Raw genomic sequence first — 16,861 nt, forward strand, 5'->3', positions numbered from 1 at the left:
AACAGATTTGGCAGCCAAACCTGACCTGGCCTGAACTCCACTTGCAGCTCTACCTATCGGGAGCTGCCTCGAGATCATTCTAATCTTTATCTTTTACTGTGAATAACTGCACGCTTCACACACAATTGCTGAGAGCGCTTCCCCAGGCTGAGGAAGGTGTCATGGTGGTTTGATGCATGGTAGCCTTTGGCAGTGCTATTCTGATTCGGGTGAGGGTATGGGGTCCTGGATGGGTCTCCTCCTGGCCTCTCTCCTGCCCACTGTCTCTCCCTGCTGGCTGGCTGTTCAGGCCCTGCGTTTGCAGCACAGCCAAGGCCTTCCAGCCCCTCAGAAAGCAACGAGCCAGAGGGCACACAGTCTGAACAGAGCTTCTCTCCCACTGAGCTGAGACCCACGGACAGCTCTTGTTCTCTGAGGCCCGGCTCTCTGAGCAGGCCCTGAACAACAGCAGCAAAGAATCATCACACCGACTCTGAGTTCTCAAAAGTGCCCAGCTCACACCCTGCAGGGCTCAATCCAAAATGGGTCAGACAGCTGGGCATGGTGGCGCACGCTTGTAATCCCCGCGCTTGGGAGGCGGAGACAGGAGGATCCCGCAGGTTCAAAGCCAGCCGCGCTGGCTTAAGAGACCCTGTTTCCAAATAAAAAAAAGTATAAAAAATAGGTCTGGGAGTGTAGCCCGGAGGTAGAAGGGTTTCTAGGAACCCCAGTACCACCAAAAAACAAACAAACAACAACAACAACAACAAAATGGGTCAGACCAGAGGGGGCTGGGGGAGAACAAGGGCAGCAGGAAGAGAAAGAGTTGGGGAAGAAATAGGTCTGTGGTCCTTAGAAGAGGACTGCTCCTGGTCATGGCTGCCAGACTCTGAAGGAACAGGCTCCTGGCCATGCCAAGGGGCCCTGATGTAGCCAGTAGATGCTTATCAGTTCTCTCACTGCAGCCAACCGAGGATGTTCCTGAACCCCTAGAGAAGAGGCAAGAAGACCTTGTTCTATGAGGACCAGCCTTATTTAAAATATTGTTCTTAAGCCAGGCATGGTGGTACATGCCTATAATCCCAGGACTTGGGAAGCTGAGCCAGGAGGATCCCATTTCACAGCCGTCCTCAGCAACTCTAGCAAGACCTTGTTTCAAAAAAAAAAAAAAAAAAAAGATAGGGCTGGTATAGTTCTGAGGTAGAATGTCCCTGAACTCGATCCCTAGTACCAAAGACAAACACCTAAAAAAATACTGGTTTTAATACTTACTGTCCTTTTAGGAAGAGAAGGGCCAAGACTCCTGTCTTGAGGAAAAGGATGTTCTAAAGAAAAGCTGCTCTCCATGACTGGGTGCCTGGAGCTTATAACAACCTGATCTATATTTAACAAAGAACTTGAAGAGTTCAAAAGCCCCAAACACAAATGATAAAGAGTGGAAAGACTAACTGCCCTGATGAATCAGCACCACTGTATACGTATGCTGACCATCACACCATGCCCCACAAACATTTGCAGTAAGGGTCATAGAGAGAAAACTGCTGTCTGTGCTCCTTGGGTGACCTGCTGGCATTGCAGCTTCTTCCTTTTCCTGGATCCACCTCCTGACAGGCCCTGAGCCAGAGGAGAGCGTGCTGAGCAGCGGCTCTTGCAGCCCTTGGTTAGATCACGGGTGGCCTCCCAAGAAGAGAACTTCCGCTTCTGGAATTCTCATCCCTCTTTTCTTTTTTTTTTTTTTTTTCAGTACTGGGGATTGAACTCAGGGGCATTCTACCTCTGAGCTATACCCCCAGCCCTATTTTTATTCCGTGTGTGTGTGTGTGTGTGTGTGTGTGTGTGTGTGTGTTACTGGGGGTAGAACCCAGGGGCTTTCTACCTCCGGGCTATACTCCCAGAACTATTTTATATTTTATTTGGAAACAGGGTCTCACTAACTTGCTGAGAGCCTCACTAAGTAGCTGAGGCTGGCTTTGAAACTGTACGATCCTCCTGTCTCAGGCTCCCAAGCACTGGGATTACAAGTGTGCACCACCACGCCTGGCTCTTATTCTGTATTTTGAAAAATAAATAAATCAATAAATAAATGAAGTAAATAAAATAAAATAAAATGGAAGATAGGACCTGAGCGGCAGTGCTGCTGGGTTCCATCCCCAGTACTGCAAAATAAATAGATTAATTAATTAATTTTTTTTGCGGGTCTGGGGATGAAACCCAGGGGCATTCGACCTCCGAGCTACAGCCCCTGCCCTACTTTTTATTCTTTATTTTGAAACAGGGTCTCACTGAGTTGCAGAGGGCCTCACTAAGTAGCTGAGGCTGTCCGCGTACCGCGATCTTTCAGGTCTCAGCTTCCCGAATGCTGGGATTACAAGTGTGCACCACCACGCTTGGCATAGATTAATTAATTTAAAAAATTAAAAATATATAAAATGGAAGGTAGGAAGCTGGGGCATAGCTCAGTACAGGAGCATGTGTTTAGCATGCATCAGGCCCTGGGTTTGATCTTTAGCACCCACTTATAAGTAAACAAAACCAAACGAAACAGAAGGCAGCCACCAAATGCTTTCTATAACCCACCCACGCAGCAGCACAACCTGCAACTCTCCTCCGAGCCTGGATGTGACAGGTGACATTACCTTAAGGGACAGGGAGCCTGACTCTCTGTTCAGGGACAGGTCGGCGGACAAGGAGGTGTTGTAGTCCATGCTTTCGGAGGTGGAAAGGCTGCCAGAGTCTGAGGCCCTCTTGGAAGGGCCCGGTGCTGCCTGGGCAGGCAGCTCCAAGCTGCCATTGGCCAGCTTCTCTCCGTTCAAGGCCTCCAGAGCACTGCTGTTAGGCCGGCTCTGGCTAGCCTTTTGGGACCTGCTGGCTGCAGGGCTGAGGTCCCCCGCTTGGCCAGTGACTTGCTTCTCCTTGTCCATGTGAATTCTGGCATCCATTGACACTGGTCGGGACTTCCGGAGGGGAACAGGCACTCCAAGGCCATTCTCGTTTGTAGGGGCCACATCGGGAGGGCTGGTGGTTTGGAGGGATCCATCCGCAGAGGGTGGGCTGCAGGGGCTATTCACACTGTCCAGAGGTTGGCTGCTTGGCAGCGGGCTGGGAGGTGATTCCTGGAGAAGCCCATCAGTGTTGAGGCTCAGCCGACCGGCTTCAGAAGAGTCCTGAGTGTGGTTCCCCAGGGGCTAGGGAAAAAAGAGAGTCAAGGCCTACTGCTGCATGTCCAAGGCAAGAATCAGAGTTACAGTGGGGCTGGAAATTCCGATGCCTATAGGTAAAGTGAGAAGCACAGGAGGGTAGAGTAGGGATCACTCTAGGCCACAGTCTCCACTGCGCCCTCTTGCCTTACCAATAATAACACCGCTACCTAGTTTGAGGAATAAGACTCTCTTGATTATGTCTACTCTTAGATTATTTAATAGCTTCTATTTCTCCTAGGAGAAGAGGCAAGAGTGGCCAGTTGGCCTGCCTCTGCTCTGCTCTGGTCAATTGTGAAAGTGAGGAAAAATGTTCCCCTTAGACCCCCATGGCCAGACCTTCCAACTCCTCAGAACTCACTGGAAATCAAGATTTTTACAGGACCTCTCTTGATTTTTATATTTATTTATTTATTTATTTATTTATTTATTTATTGGTGGTACTGGGGGTGGAACCCAGAGGCTTTCTACCTCTGGGCTATACTCCCAGACCTATTTTATATTTTACTTGGAAACAGGGTCTCACTAAGTTGCTGAGAGCCTCATTAAGTAGCTGAGGCTGGCTTTTAACCTGTGAGATCCTCCTGTCTCAGCCTCCCAAGCGCAGGGATTACAAGCGTGCGCCACCACGCCCGGCCTCTCTTGATTTTTAGATGGCAACTAATTCACTTTTTTCTTTTTTAACTTTCTTTTCTCATTAAATATATATATATATATTATATATATACACACACACATATATGTGCACATATATATACATATATATATATATATATTCCAAACCAAGTCTTCGCATTAGAGGCTGGATTCAGCCTTCCAGCCACTTGTGTTTTTAGAGCTCTTATGGGGTGAAAAGTATGGGAAATGTGAAACAGAACACTTGTTTCTGTGAATAAAAAAAAATATAAATGTTGGGCAATCCTTTTCGGGACCCCTCACTTGCATAGGAGCTTTGCTACCTTTCCCTATTCGCTACTAAATGCTGAATTCTGTTTAAAAGAAAAAAAAAAAAAGGAAAGAAAGAAAATGTCAAAGGGGCTGGGAATGTAGCTTGGTGGTAAAGGGCTTGCTTAGCATGCGCAAAGTTTCGAGCTCATGCCCCAAAACGCACTTATGAACAAATAATAGTTAATTTGTTTTTTTGTGTGTGGTATGGGGATTGGATCCACAGGCATGCTACTTCGAGCAACACCCCCAGCCTGATTTTATTTATTATTTGGAAACAGGGTCTCACTATGTTGATGAGAGTCTCACTGCTTGCTCAGACTGTCCGTGAACCTGTGATCCTCCAGTCCCAGCCTCCTAAGTACTGGGATTACAAGCATGCACCACCATGCCCAGCTATGAATGAATTATAAATAAATAAAACATCCAGCTTGATGACTAAGCAAGCTCCCGATCGCCATTTCTAGGTCAGGAAGGGACCTAGTGCACCCCCTGTCCCAGCCCGGTCCTTTTCGGTGGGGATCCTCTCTCTCCCCTCTACACAGTCCCACTAAGACCATCAAGTGCTACAGGTGCCTGCTTATAAACTGTGAGCACTCTTTTGGGTGCTGCCAGCCTCTGGTTTAAAACCTTAAATAAGCAACAAGTGGGAGCAACTCCAATCCACTTTCTATTCAGTACTAAGAGTGAAAGTTCAGATTGGATACTGCCATCCTCACACTAATACACAACCCCTGCCTGAAACTCTCCATGGCTCCCACTGTCCTTGGGATGAGGAACAGCCTCCTGCCCATGAAGAGCCAAGCTGAGCGTGACCACCTTCCGCCTCCTTCTCCGACCTCACAGCCTGTGCCTCCTCCTGAGAACACGGTGGTTCTACTCCCTGTGCACACCCAGCCCTGCCCGTCTGCTCAGCCAGGAGCTACCTGGCCCAGATCTCGGTTTTCCTATCTGTAAAATGGGGGCTTGCCTCCTGTCAGTCAGAGCTCCGTGACCGCCTGTGGTCACTGTCTGACTCAGTTTACCTCCTTGCAGTTTCTCTTCCTGGTGAGGCTTCATACGGCCTCAGGCTCCCTCCCAGGACTGAATTAAACTTAAGAAAGTACCTGTATCCTCTCCAGCACAGGGACGCCACAGACTCGGGCTGCTAATGGGCAAGTCCGGCCCCTGTCTCCTAGGCACATGAGACCGCGTGGGCAGGCAAATGCCCCTGGAAGGGGCCTTCCCAGACAGCTCGGCCAGGGATTGCAAAGCAGCAGCTCAGCACAGAACCCAGCCCAGGCAGGTCAGGCTGGGCTTGAGTGGTTTTCATCAATGTGAATCTGCTTTAATCTCTACTAAAATTTAGCCAAGTGCTCCGAGAAAATGGGTTAGAAATATGCCAAGACGCTGGTCCCTGGACTCTCAAGGTCAGCCATCGGGATCTGGGGTGGCCCCAGCACCTTAGCCAGTTGCTTCTGATCATGCAGATACCTCTGTTTATCCCTAAGTGTGCTAAAAACACATGTGGGAATCCACTGGCAACTTTAACAAAATGGACAGATTTACGTGAAAACCTAGATCCCGGGCCTCCTGAAAGCTTACGGGAGCTGGCCATTATTCTGCTACCCGACTCTGCCCATGAGGTCTTAAATAACCTGTGGCATGGGGGTCAGGAACCGCTGGGCTGGGGAGAAGCAGAAGCAGAAAAGAGCCCTTCAGCCTCCCACCTGGGACCCAGCCTCCCAGGCACCCATTCCCCAGACTCACAGTGCCGGTGTCCATGGTGTCGTCCTCCTCCCCCTCGTCCCTGCCGTCTTCAATCTCTTCCATCACCTCAGCCTTGGCCTCAGCCACCAGCTCCCGCAGCGCCCTATTGCTGGTGACACCACTGACGAAGGGATGCTGAGGGGCAGGATGTGAGTGTGTTAGGCCCACCTGGGGTGGGTGCAGGGGAGTATCTGGGGAGACAGCCCCCCAGGAAAGGAAGGCAGCTCAGAATGCCTATGGGCAGCGGGAAGAGGGCACATCCCAGCTCCGCCTCCCACCAGCACGTGGCCCTGTGTGTGTTACTCCATCTCTGAAGTGGAGGCAGTGAGGCCGCAGACACGGGGAGGTCACAGAGATGAAATGAGATCGTGCGAGTGGGTGTGTCTTGGAGAGAGCAGGAGCTCCAACGGTGTGTGTATGTGAGGGGGTTACTTGTATGCACTCTACCTCTGCGCTACACCCCAGCAGCCCTTGTGATTTTTCATTTTGAGAAAGAATCTCACTAAGTTGCTGAGAGTGGCCTTGAACCTACAACCCTCCTGTCTCAGCCTCCTAAGTACTGGGATTACAGGTGTGGACTACTACGCCCAGATAAAAGTAAAAGATTTTTTTTGTTGGGGGGGGGGTTGGGGATGAAGCTCAGGGGCATTTGGCCTCCGAGCTACACCCCCTGCCCTATTTTTTATTCTTATTTTGAAACAGGGTCTCACTGAGTTGCAGAGGGCCTCACTAAGTAACTGAGGCTGTCCGCGAACCGCGATCGTCCAGTCTCAGCTTCTCAAATGCTGGGATTATAAGCATGCGCCACCACGCCCAGCAGCTAAAAGGTTTTAATATAAATATGCCACATACTGGTACATGTGGATTTATAAATAGGCCACATAGAGGCCAGGCACACACGGATGCACACGCGCGTGCGCGCGCACACACACACACACACACACACACCCCTTTGCCACCCCCACTCAGGAAAGATACAGAACATTCCCATCATTCTGGAAAGCTGCCTGGCCTCACCGTGCAGACAGGCACCCCACTCCCTGTGGTTGTGAGCTCCAGACACCAGGTTAGCTCTCAACTTCACATGAACAGAACTATATAGTACGCCAGCCTTTCAGGTTGGTCCTCTGGTAAACACTATGCCTTCAAGATTCAATTTGCATGCACTATTGCCTGTTCCAGTAAATTGTTTTGTGTGTGTGGTGTGTGTGTGTGTGTGGGGGGGGTACTGGGGATGGGACCCAAGAGCATTTTACCTCCGAGCCACACCCCCAGCCCAATTTTTTATTATTTATTTATTTATTTATGATACTAGGGATGGAACTCAGGAGCATTCTACCTCTGAGCTACACCCCCAGCCCTATTTTTTATTCCTTTATTTTGAAACAGGGTCCCACGAGCTGCAGAGGGCCTAAGTAGTAGCCAAGGCTGTCCATGAACTGTGATCTTCCCATCTCAGCCTCCCAAATACTGGGATTACAAGAAGGCACCACCACGCTTGGTTATTTTATTATTTGTTTTTGAATAATAATAAGTTGCAGAGGACCTCACTGAGTAGCTGAGGCGGGCCGCGAACCTGCGATCCTCCTGTCTCGGATTACAAGTGTGCGCCACCACGCCCGGCTGTTTGTGTGGTTTTTAATGAGCATGTTGCTGTGTGGCTAGAGATGGAACCTTGGCCTCATGCTCGCTAAGTGCGCTCCACTACTGAGCCCGACTGTTTCTTTTTTATTCCCGAGTTTAATTCCAGTGCTCAAATTAATCACAGTCTGTATATTCACTCTGCTGCTGCTGGACATGAGGGTTGTTTCCCATTTTTGGCAACTACGAATCAGGACTGTCCTGCATATACCATCTTCAGGTAGACATAAGTTTATGTTTTTGTGTTTTTTCTTAAGTGTGTGGTTTTAAGAAAGTTAGTATAAGCCGGGAGTGGTGGCGCACGCTTGTAATCCCCGCGCTTGGGAGGCTGAGACAGGAGGATTGCACAGGTTTGAAGCCAGCCTCAGCTACTTAGTGAGGCTCTCAACTTAGTGAGACCCTGTTTGTAATAAAATATAAAATAGGTGTGGGAGTATAGCCCGGAGGTAGAAAGCCTCTGGGTTCCACCCCCTGTGCCACCAATAAAAAAAATAAAAAAAGAAAGTTAGTATAAGCTGGGCATGGTGGTGCACGCTTGCAATCCCATATTTGGTAGGCTGAGACAGGAGGATCACAGGTTCTCAGCTTCAGCAACTTAGTGAAGCCCCATGCAACTTAGTGAGACCCTGTTTCAAAATAAAAGAATAAAATAGGGCCGGGAGTGTAGCTCAGAGGTAGAATGCCCCTCGGTTAAATCCCAAGTACCACACACACAAAATAAAGAAACTATAAAATCTTGAGATAGAGTGGTGTGTGTTCCACATTATTAGGCTTTTATAATAACGGTGAGGTCTTTAAAAGTGACTGTTCTGCACTTGTCATCCCAGCATTTGGGAGGCTGAGACAGGAGGATCACAGCTCATGAACGGCCCCAGCTACTCAGTGAGGCTCTTTGCAATTCAATGAGACCCTGTGTCAAAATAAAGAATAAAAAATAGGGCTGGGGGTGTAGCTCAGAGGTAGAATGCCCCTGAGTTCCATCCCCGGTTACACACATACACACACACACACACACACACACACACACACACACACGACTGTTCTTCTATGATCTTTGCAAAACACCAGGGAGAAAGGTCCACAGGATGTAGAGCAGCGGCGACTCCTGGACAGGGGCCCAGCACCAGGGAGTACAGCGCACAATCCCCCACCAAGCTCACCGGGCCTGCTAAGTACTGTGTGGGGGGGCAGCCCCAAGCTGGGATCTGTCAAACAGAATTTACAAAAAGACCACTGTTTTTACTACTGGAAGTTTTATCAGGAGGGGACAAGTCAACACGATTGCTGAGGGAGTATTTAAATGATTAAAACATAAATTTCTCACACCTTAAAAACACATTCAAAACAGGTGTGTTCACCATAAGTCGTTCTTATCGCTCATTCATGTGGGCTGGGGATATAGCTCAGTTGTAGAGTGCTTGCCTAGCGTGTGTGAGGTTGATCAATCAATCAACCAACCAATCAATCAAAGGCTTTATTTGTGGATGGCCATAAGGCAACGCCCTATTCAACTTAACTTGGAAGCTGTAAATGACTGTCTTCCTTTTCCTTCTTCTGGACTAAAACTGAACCTTGGGCCATTCTACCTACAATCTACATCTTCAGATCTTTCTATTTTTTACTTTGAAACAGTCTTGTTAAGTTGCTGAGGCTGGCCTTGAATCTGTGATCCTCCAGTCTCAGCCTCCCAAGTATTGTTATTACAGGTCACATCATTGTGCCAGGCTTGTCATTCATTCATTCATTCATTCATTGGTCCTGGGAAAGAATCCAGGGGCCTTCTACCTACAGGCTACACTCCCAGACCTCTGCTCCCAGGAAGCAAAATATAAAATAAAATATTTTATTTGGAAACAGGGTCTCACTAAGTTGCTGAGAGCCTCACTAAGTAGCTGAGGCTGGCTTTGAACCTGTGCCATCCTCCTGTCTTAGCCTCCCAAGTTTTGGCATTATAAATGTGTACCACCACACCCGACCATAACTCACGTTTTCTGAAACCAAGCTGACTGGAGTTCACCTAACTAGCAATGGTTTGGGGCTTTCTCACTTTCCCCTCTGTTCCTTGATCCACTCCATAGCCACAAGCTGACGTCAGCCATGGGAGGCGATGCAAGGCCCTGGCTGACCTGAGCTGACCGCCATCCAGCCACAGGACACTCCAGCTGACCTTGATCAGAACAGTCTCGAGAGAACGAGCAGGTTTAAGAACAAGTTCAACAAGTATCTACTGAGCATCGTGTGTTTTTAGCCATGATGCTAAAAATATCACCATTCTGTGAAGCCAGAACCAGCGACATCTACAGAGGAAACGAGCCAGATTCCAGGGTGAGCCTGCCTCGTTTCAGAGCCAGGGGTCCTAACTACTGTGGGATACTGGCACAGAGAACAGCTGTGCAAATAGCTGGCCAGCGACACAGGAGGCTGAAGCAGGAGGAACTCAGGTTCAAGGCCAGCCTGGGAAGCTTCGCAAGACACTGTCTCAAAATAAAATTTAAAACTGCTGGGGAGCTGGGCAGGGTGGGGCATGCCTGTAATGCCTGGACTTGGGAGGCTGAGACAGAGGACCAGACTCTCAGTAACCTAGTGACCTGTTTTAACACAAAACTCTAGCAACCTGTTTCAATACAAAAAAATTAAGATGGCTGGGGTGTAGCTTAAAAGTAGACTGCCCTGGGTTCAATCCTCAGTTACCCCCCCCACACACACACGGCGTGCTAGGAATGCAGCTCAGTAGTAGACTGCTTGCCTAGTATGTGCAAAGCCCTGGATTTTATCCCCAGCATCGAAAACAAAAAAACAAACAAAAAGACCTGCATGAGTAGATGAATGAACCATCCCCTATGGGTATGAGGGAGAGACAAGGGGCCTGGGACACCTCCTGGAAGCAGGCAGACAGGAGGCCGTGTTGGGGCACCAGCAGCTGGGGGTGCTGGGAAGCCAAGATTGGGGCTGACACCCAAAGCTGGTGACCTTGGCAAGTAACATCCCAGATTCCCTGTTCTCATCTTTCAGGAGTAAGAAGCCTCTTACCCTCCCTAACTCAGAACTCAAAAGGCACAAAAAAAAGTGCAAGGCAGTGCCAGCTCTGAAGGAAGGGTGTCTATCTTGAAAGATCTCCTTTTTCTGTGGCCCTCTCTGCTGCATACTAAAACCCCCCTAACAAGACATTTTTATTTCCAACTATGGAACGGAAGTTCCTGGCTCAGGCTGAGGAGCTGGGACTGCTATGTGGGACGAGGACAGCTGGCCTCTTCCCTGCGGAATGTCCCGGAGGCAGGACACATGGGGCAGGAGGCATCTGCTCCCAGGAAGCAATCAGCCCCAACAGTGACAGCAGCCCTGCTCCATCCCCAGCAAACACCACAGTACCCAAAAGGTGAGGCCTCTGGAACTATAAATATTTGCTTTTAAGTAGATTTTGGAAATCTAAAAGAAACACTTATGACCTCCTAGCAGACAGTCTGTTCATCTTGGTTCCCTCCCTGGTATTGAACCTGGCGTGTTCTACCTCTGAGCTACACCCCAGCCCTATTTTTTTTTTTTTTTTATTTTGCAAAAGGATCTAAGTTGCTGAGAGTCTTGCTAAAGTTGCTGAGACTGGCCTCAAACCTCTGACCCTTTGTCTCAGCCGAGTACAGTATCTTGACAGTATCTCAGCTTGACAGCTTCTTTTCATTTAATCCTCACCACCGCCATGCAATGAGGTGTTACTACTCACCCCACTCCAGAGCAGGACCCAAGGCACAGAGAGGCTACGCCACTTGCAAAGGGGTTCGCAGCCAGGTAAGTGGCAGAGAGCTGGGATTTGAATTCAGGACTTTCTAGTCCCAGAGAAATGCATTCGAGCTCAACACGTCAGTGCAGGCCCAGTGCCTGGCACGCAGTAGGCAACCAGGAAAGCCGGGTGGACTTAGAGACTTTAGTGCTGGTGGGCCCAGGGAAGGAGGCTGAGGTTACACAGCTGGAAGGGCCACAATGGACAGGACCGTAGAGCGGCAGCCCCTCTGTACTGCACACGTACCCTTCCTGTCTCTCTGTCACTGTGGTGGCATGGGGGCAGAGACAGACGGGTGAGGGCACCATGGGCAGGCAGTGTGTGCAGCTATGAGAACTGCCTGAGACCTGGCCAGCACTCACTCTAGCAGCTGCCTGATGCAGATGCCCTGGCCCAGGCAGTGGCCGGGTATAGACAGCTCACAGCTGTATTTCATAAAGATTCAAGGAGACAGCCTATCTCCCACCCCAGCTACTGGGATGCTGTGAGTCCAGATCACCCAGGCGGGTCCCCAGCGCTGCACATGGCACCCAGAGGGTCCTGTTCAGAGTCAGATACCGTCTCCCCAATGCACCCCAGTAAAGCCCAAATCTTGATTCAGACCCATGATGCCCAGCAGGACCCCGCCTGGCTCTGAGGACAGGTTGACCGCTGCCCTTTGAAGGACCTGTGCACGAAGCTGGCCACCCAGCTGAGGGACAGCCTGCTCCGGGTCACTGATGAGCTCATGTGCCCCCCCCCCCACAGGTCCTTCTGCCTGCAGAGGGCGGGCACATGCAGAGGCGGGGACAGCCCCAGGAGGGGGCGCTCACCTCCAGCAGCTGTGCAGCACTGGGCCGGGTTTCGGGGTTCTTATCCAGAGCAATCTTCAGGAAGTCTCGGAACTCCACGGACCTGGGGGGCATGTATCAGCGGTGAGCTCGGGGTGGTGGGAAAGCTGAGGAAAGCCCCCTATCCCACAGCCTCCATCCTCCCAGGAGCTGACTGCACCCTAAACACATCTCTCCACGGACAAAGCGCACCTTCCTGGGCTAAAAGATAGGGAGGTGATAGGGCTACGTGATACCTTTCCTATCATGGACACCACTGTCCACATGAGGAAGTGAAAATCTGAGAGGAGCAGGGATTAGATGTGGGGGACCTAGTGAACACAGAGCAGTGCTGGGACTTGAACCCAAGCCCCCTCCCTGGGTTATATTTTGGGTTATATATTTTTTCTTTTTGGGGGGTACTGGGGAATTGAACCCAGGAACATTCTATCTCCAAGGTACACCCCAGCCCTTTTTTTTCTTTTTCAGTACTGGGGATGGAACCCAGGGCCATTCTACCTCCGAGCTACACCCCCAGCCCTATTTTTTATTCTTTATTTTGAAACAGGGTCTCGCTGAGTTGCAAAGGGCCTCACTAAGTAGCTGAGGCTGTCTGCGAACCTCAATCCTCCTGTCTTAGCCTCCCGAATGCTGGGATTACAAGCATGCACCACTATGCTTGGCTACCCCCAGCCCTTTTTATTTTATTTTATTTATTTTGTGGTGGTAGGGATTGAACCCAGGGGCATTCTCCCTCCAAGCTACATCACCAGCCCTGTTTTATTTGTTTGAAAACACATTCTCACTAAGTGGCTGAGAGCCTCTCTAAATTACTGCGGTTGGCTTCAAACCTACAATCCTCCTGGCTCAGCCTCCCAAGTATTGGGGTTACAGGCATGCCTGTACCCGGCTTGTTTTGATGGTTTGCACTCAGGTCCCTAGTGCAGAAGGCATGACAGGGAGCCCAGAAATGCCTAGAGATCCCCAGGCCCGGTCTCTCCTGACCTCAGGGCCTGGCAGCACCAGGAAGACCCCAGCACTGCACCGGCCCCATGCTGCTACCAGGGTCCCTGTCCCGGCCCACAGACACCCCAGGCAGGCCGCTTGCCCCTCACCACTTGGACGGCGTGAGAAGCGTTGGGGGGTCCGACTTGGCGATCTTGAGCAGGACTCGCATGGGGTTGAGCTCATGGTGTGGGGGCTCGATCTGCGCCATCTCTATCAGAGTGATGCCCAGGGACCAGATGTCGGCTTTGTAGTCGTAGGGCGTGTCCTTCATGGTCTCGCAGAGCACCACCTCGGGGGCCATCCTGGACCAACCAAGGGACAACAGAGAGCTCAGAGTCTGGCCTCCGTGGAAGCATCTCAGAGCCCAGGGTCAAGGGCTACCAGCAGCCCAGCTCAGAGGCTGGCAGCACTTGGAGCCGTGATTTGCTTTACTTGGCATCCCACTGGAGAACGTCTTCACCCGCACAGCGTGCCCGCCAGGCCTGCTGCAGTTCCCAAGGCCTGCCACAAGATGCCAGCAGCGGTCCAGAACAGAGTCCTGAGGATGGGCAGGGTCGGCGGGGAAGGTGGGGTGGGGAGACTTGGACCGCAGACTGAAAGAAGGGATGGGAGAGAAGGAGGAGGAGGAATGAAAGGGGAGAGAGAAAGAGAGGGTTAAGAGCGATAAAGCAAACAAGAGAAGAGCTAAACTCCACAAAGCAAGTTGTGAAAATGTGACAAAACAAAGTGATTAGGTGTGAAATCAAGTAGGAGAGCTCTGTTGCGTTGTTTAAAGTTATAGTGTCGGAAGAGAAGGAAACACGAGCCGCTGGAGAAGCCCAGGGAGGAGCCTAGCCTACGCTGCTCACCTGCACCCCCTCGCCCTGCCCAGGCCCAGAACTCAGTACACAAGTGCGGAGGAAATAAAGAACTGAGACTGTTTGCTTGTGTGTGGAATTCAGTTTAGGTGATTAATGGGGTGCTGTCCACCAGTGTCATTTTATCCTCCCGGTAGCACTATTAAGTGGGTGTCATTATATCCCTGATTTGCAGGCTCGTAAACAGAGGCGCAGGAGAGCTAAGTCGCTTGTCTGCGGTCACAGCACTAACAGTGGAGGCTGACTTGGGGGCGCTTGTCTTTTGGCCCCTCTCCCCTAAACCATGCAGAAGTCACCTGGGGAGTATTCTGTTCACTGTTCAGCCCTCATCCAATTCCCAGAAGCTTAGGACTCACCAGTAGGGCGTTCCTATGAAGGAATCCCGTTTCTGCAGAGTCTTCAGATTCTTGGCAGACACACCAAAGTCAGCTGTAAGACCAAAATCTGATAAAATATTTGAAGGCCATTCCTCCACCCCTGGCTCTGGGGGTAATGTCTGTGATGGGGCCTCAGGGGTACGCATTTCAAATGGACTGACAGCTGCCATGTTCTGTCTGGCAAGTTAGAGATTGCAATAGATAATAAATAAATGCTTCTATAAAAAGGTAGTCAGATGGGCACATTCTAGCTTCAAATTCGAGAGTATACTGGCAAGCACCTTTGAAAAAGCATTTATTTATTTATTTATTTATTTTATTTATTTATTTTTGTGTGGTACTGAGGTTGGAACCCAGGGGCTTTTTTACCTCCAGGCTACACTCCCAGACCTATTTTATACTTTATTTGGAAACAGGGTCTCACTAAGTTGCTGAGAGCCTAAGTAGCTGAGGCTGGCTTTGAACCCGCGCGATCCTCCTGTCTCAGCCTCCCAAGCGCTGGGATTACAAGCGTGCGCCACCACGCCCGGCTTAGGAAAGCATTTTAGCAATAAGTAACAAGAATCTTTAAACTATCCATCATCTTTTGATCCAGTCATTCCAAATGTAGGAATTTTAATGAGAGAACATTTTGTGTGAGTGGTATTGGGGATGGAACCCAAAGACATTCTACCTCTGAGCTATACCCCCAACCCTATTTTATTTTTATTCCTTATTTGGAAAGAGGGTCTCACTGAGTTGCAAACTAAGTAGCTGAGGCTGTCCGCAAACCACGATCCTCCTGTCTCAGCCTCCCAAATGCTGGGATTACAAGTGTGGGCCACCACGCCCGGCTTTAATGAAAGAACTTGAAAATTGTGGTGTTCATCAAAGTTATAGTAGCATGGCCGGGCGTGGTGGTGCACGCTTGTAATCCCCGCACTTGGGAGGCAGAGACAGGAGGATCGTTCAGGTTTGAAGCCAGCTTCGCTGACTTAAAAGACTCTGTTTCCAAATAAAAATATAAAACAGGTCTGGGAGTGTAGCCCGGAGGTAGAAGGGTTTCCAAGGAACCCCAGTACCACCAAAAAAAAAAAAAAAAAGTTATAATAGCAACAATTTATAACTAGAATTGCTTAGATGTGTTTCTGTGTGTTGTTGTTGTGTGGTGTTGTTGTTGTTGCTAAGAGATGGAATCCAGGGCCTCTTGCTTGTAAGGCAGCACACACACACACACACACACACACACACACACACACACACACAAAAGGTTAGTAGTACTGAGGATTGATCCAGGAATGTTCTAATACACCCTCACTTCTATTTTATTTTACTTTGAAACAAGGTCTCACTAGGTTGCTGAGGGCCTCACTAAGTTCCCAAGGCTCGTTGCTGGTTTCAAACCTTCAATCCTTCTGTCTCAGCTTTCCAAGTACTGGAATTACAGGCATATCCAAAAAACTGTTTATAGGTAATATGTCCTGCCTTTTCCAAAAGCAAATGCCCTTCTAAAGAATTTTGGATGGTGTATCTATCATGCACACACATACACACAGCAAGATAAGTGGACAATTGGAAGGTTAGAAAGATGAGGTAAAGGGTAAACAACTGAATAGATTAAGTGATGTGACCCCATAGGATGGGATATTCTGTAGTTGTTAAAATTAGTTTTGAGCTCGGTGTGGTGACACACGCTTGTAATCCCAGTACTTGGGAGCTGAGACAGGAGGATCGCAAGTTTACAGCCTGCTACTTAGTGAGGCCCTCGAAAACTTAGTGAAACCCTGTTTCAAAAAAAAGAATAAAAAAAAAATAGGGCTAGGGGTATAAGCTCAGAGGTAGAATGCCTCTGGGTTCTATCCCCAGTACTGAAAAAAAAATTTAAGTATATTTAATGTAAAATATTTTATGTTTTTGTTTATATTATAAAGCTAAGTGGGGAAAAAGAATGCACAGTGATATATATATATACACACATAATATTTATTATTAGAATTGTGCAACCTCAAAAAAGGGCAAAAACAAATATTGGTGAAAATATAGTGATACTTGAAGGAATTCTTAAAGAAAACACACCAAAATGCTTAACTGGTTGTCTGTTGGTGGTGAACTAGACAAGGTTCCTTCCACTTTCTGAATTCTATAACTTTGCCATTATGAACATGTATGATTTTCAGGACTAACAAAAAATAAGTAAATTAACAGTCTGGTGCCATGGAGTGCCCCTGTGGTCCCAGCACTTAGGAGGCTGAAGCAGGAGGCTGCTTGAGCTCAGGAGTTCAAGGCCACCTGGGCAGCACAGGGAGACCCCAGCTAAAAAAAAAAATAAGTAAAACCAAATAAATCTTTAAGCACAGACCTAATACTTTTGCCTGTCTGCCTTTCTTTCTTTCTTTCTTTCTTTCTTTCTTTCTTTCTTTCTTTCTTTCTTTCTTTCTTCTTTTTTCTTTTGCGCTATTGGGGATGAAACCCAGGGGCATTCTACCTCCGAGCTACACACCCAGCCCTTTTTTTTAATTATTATTATTATTATTTTTTTTTTTAG

At 48.9% G+C, this 16,861-nt stretch overlaps 1 protein-coding gene across 1 annotated transcript in view; it reads right to left on the reverse strand.

Moving 5' to 3' along the window:
• Positions 1-16,861, reverse strand: part of STK10 (serine/threonine kinase 10) — a gene marked incomplete at both ends in the record, with an annotated part of 99,668 nt that overhangs the window by 25,998 nt on the left and 56,809 nt on the right. The window contains 5 exons of the mRNA XM_080699445.1: positions 2,616-3,164; positions 5,871-6,005; positions 12,099-12,180; positions 13,211-13,405; positions 14,317-14,389. Coding sequence (XP_080555571.1) covers positions 2,616-3,164; positions 5,871-6,005; positions 12,099-12,180; positions 13,211-13,405; positions 14,317-14,389 — 1,034 coding nt within the window. The remainder of the gene's footprint in view (positions 1-2,615; positions 3,165-5,870; positions 6,006-12,098; positions 12,181-13,210; positions 13,406-14,316; positions 14,390-16,861) is intronic.

This window comes from Muscardinus avellanarius, assembly GCF_963383645.1.
Source record: "Muscardinus avellanarius genome assembly, chromosome: 7".
Classification (NCBI taxonomy): Eukaryota; Metazoa; Chordata; class Mammalia; order Rodentia; family Gliridae; genus Muscardinus; species Muscardinus avellanarius.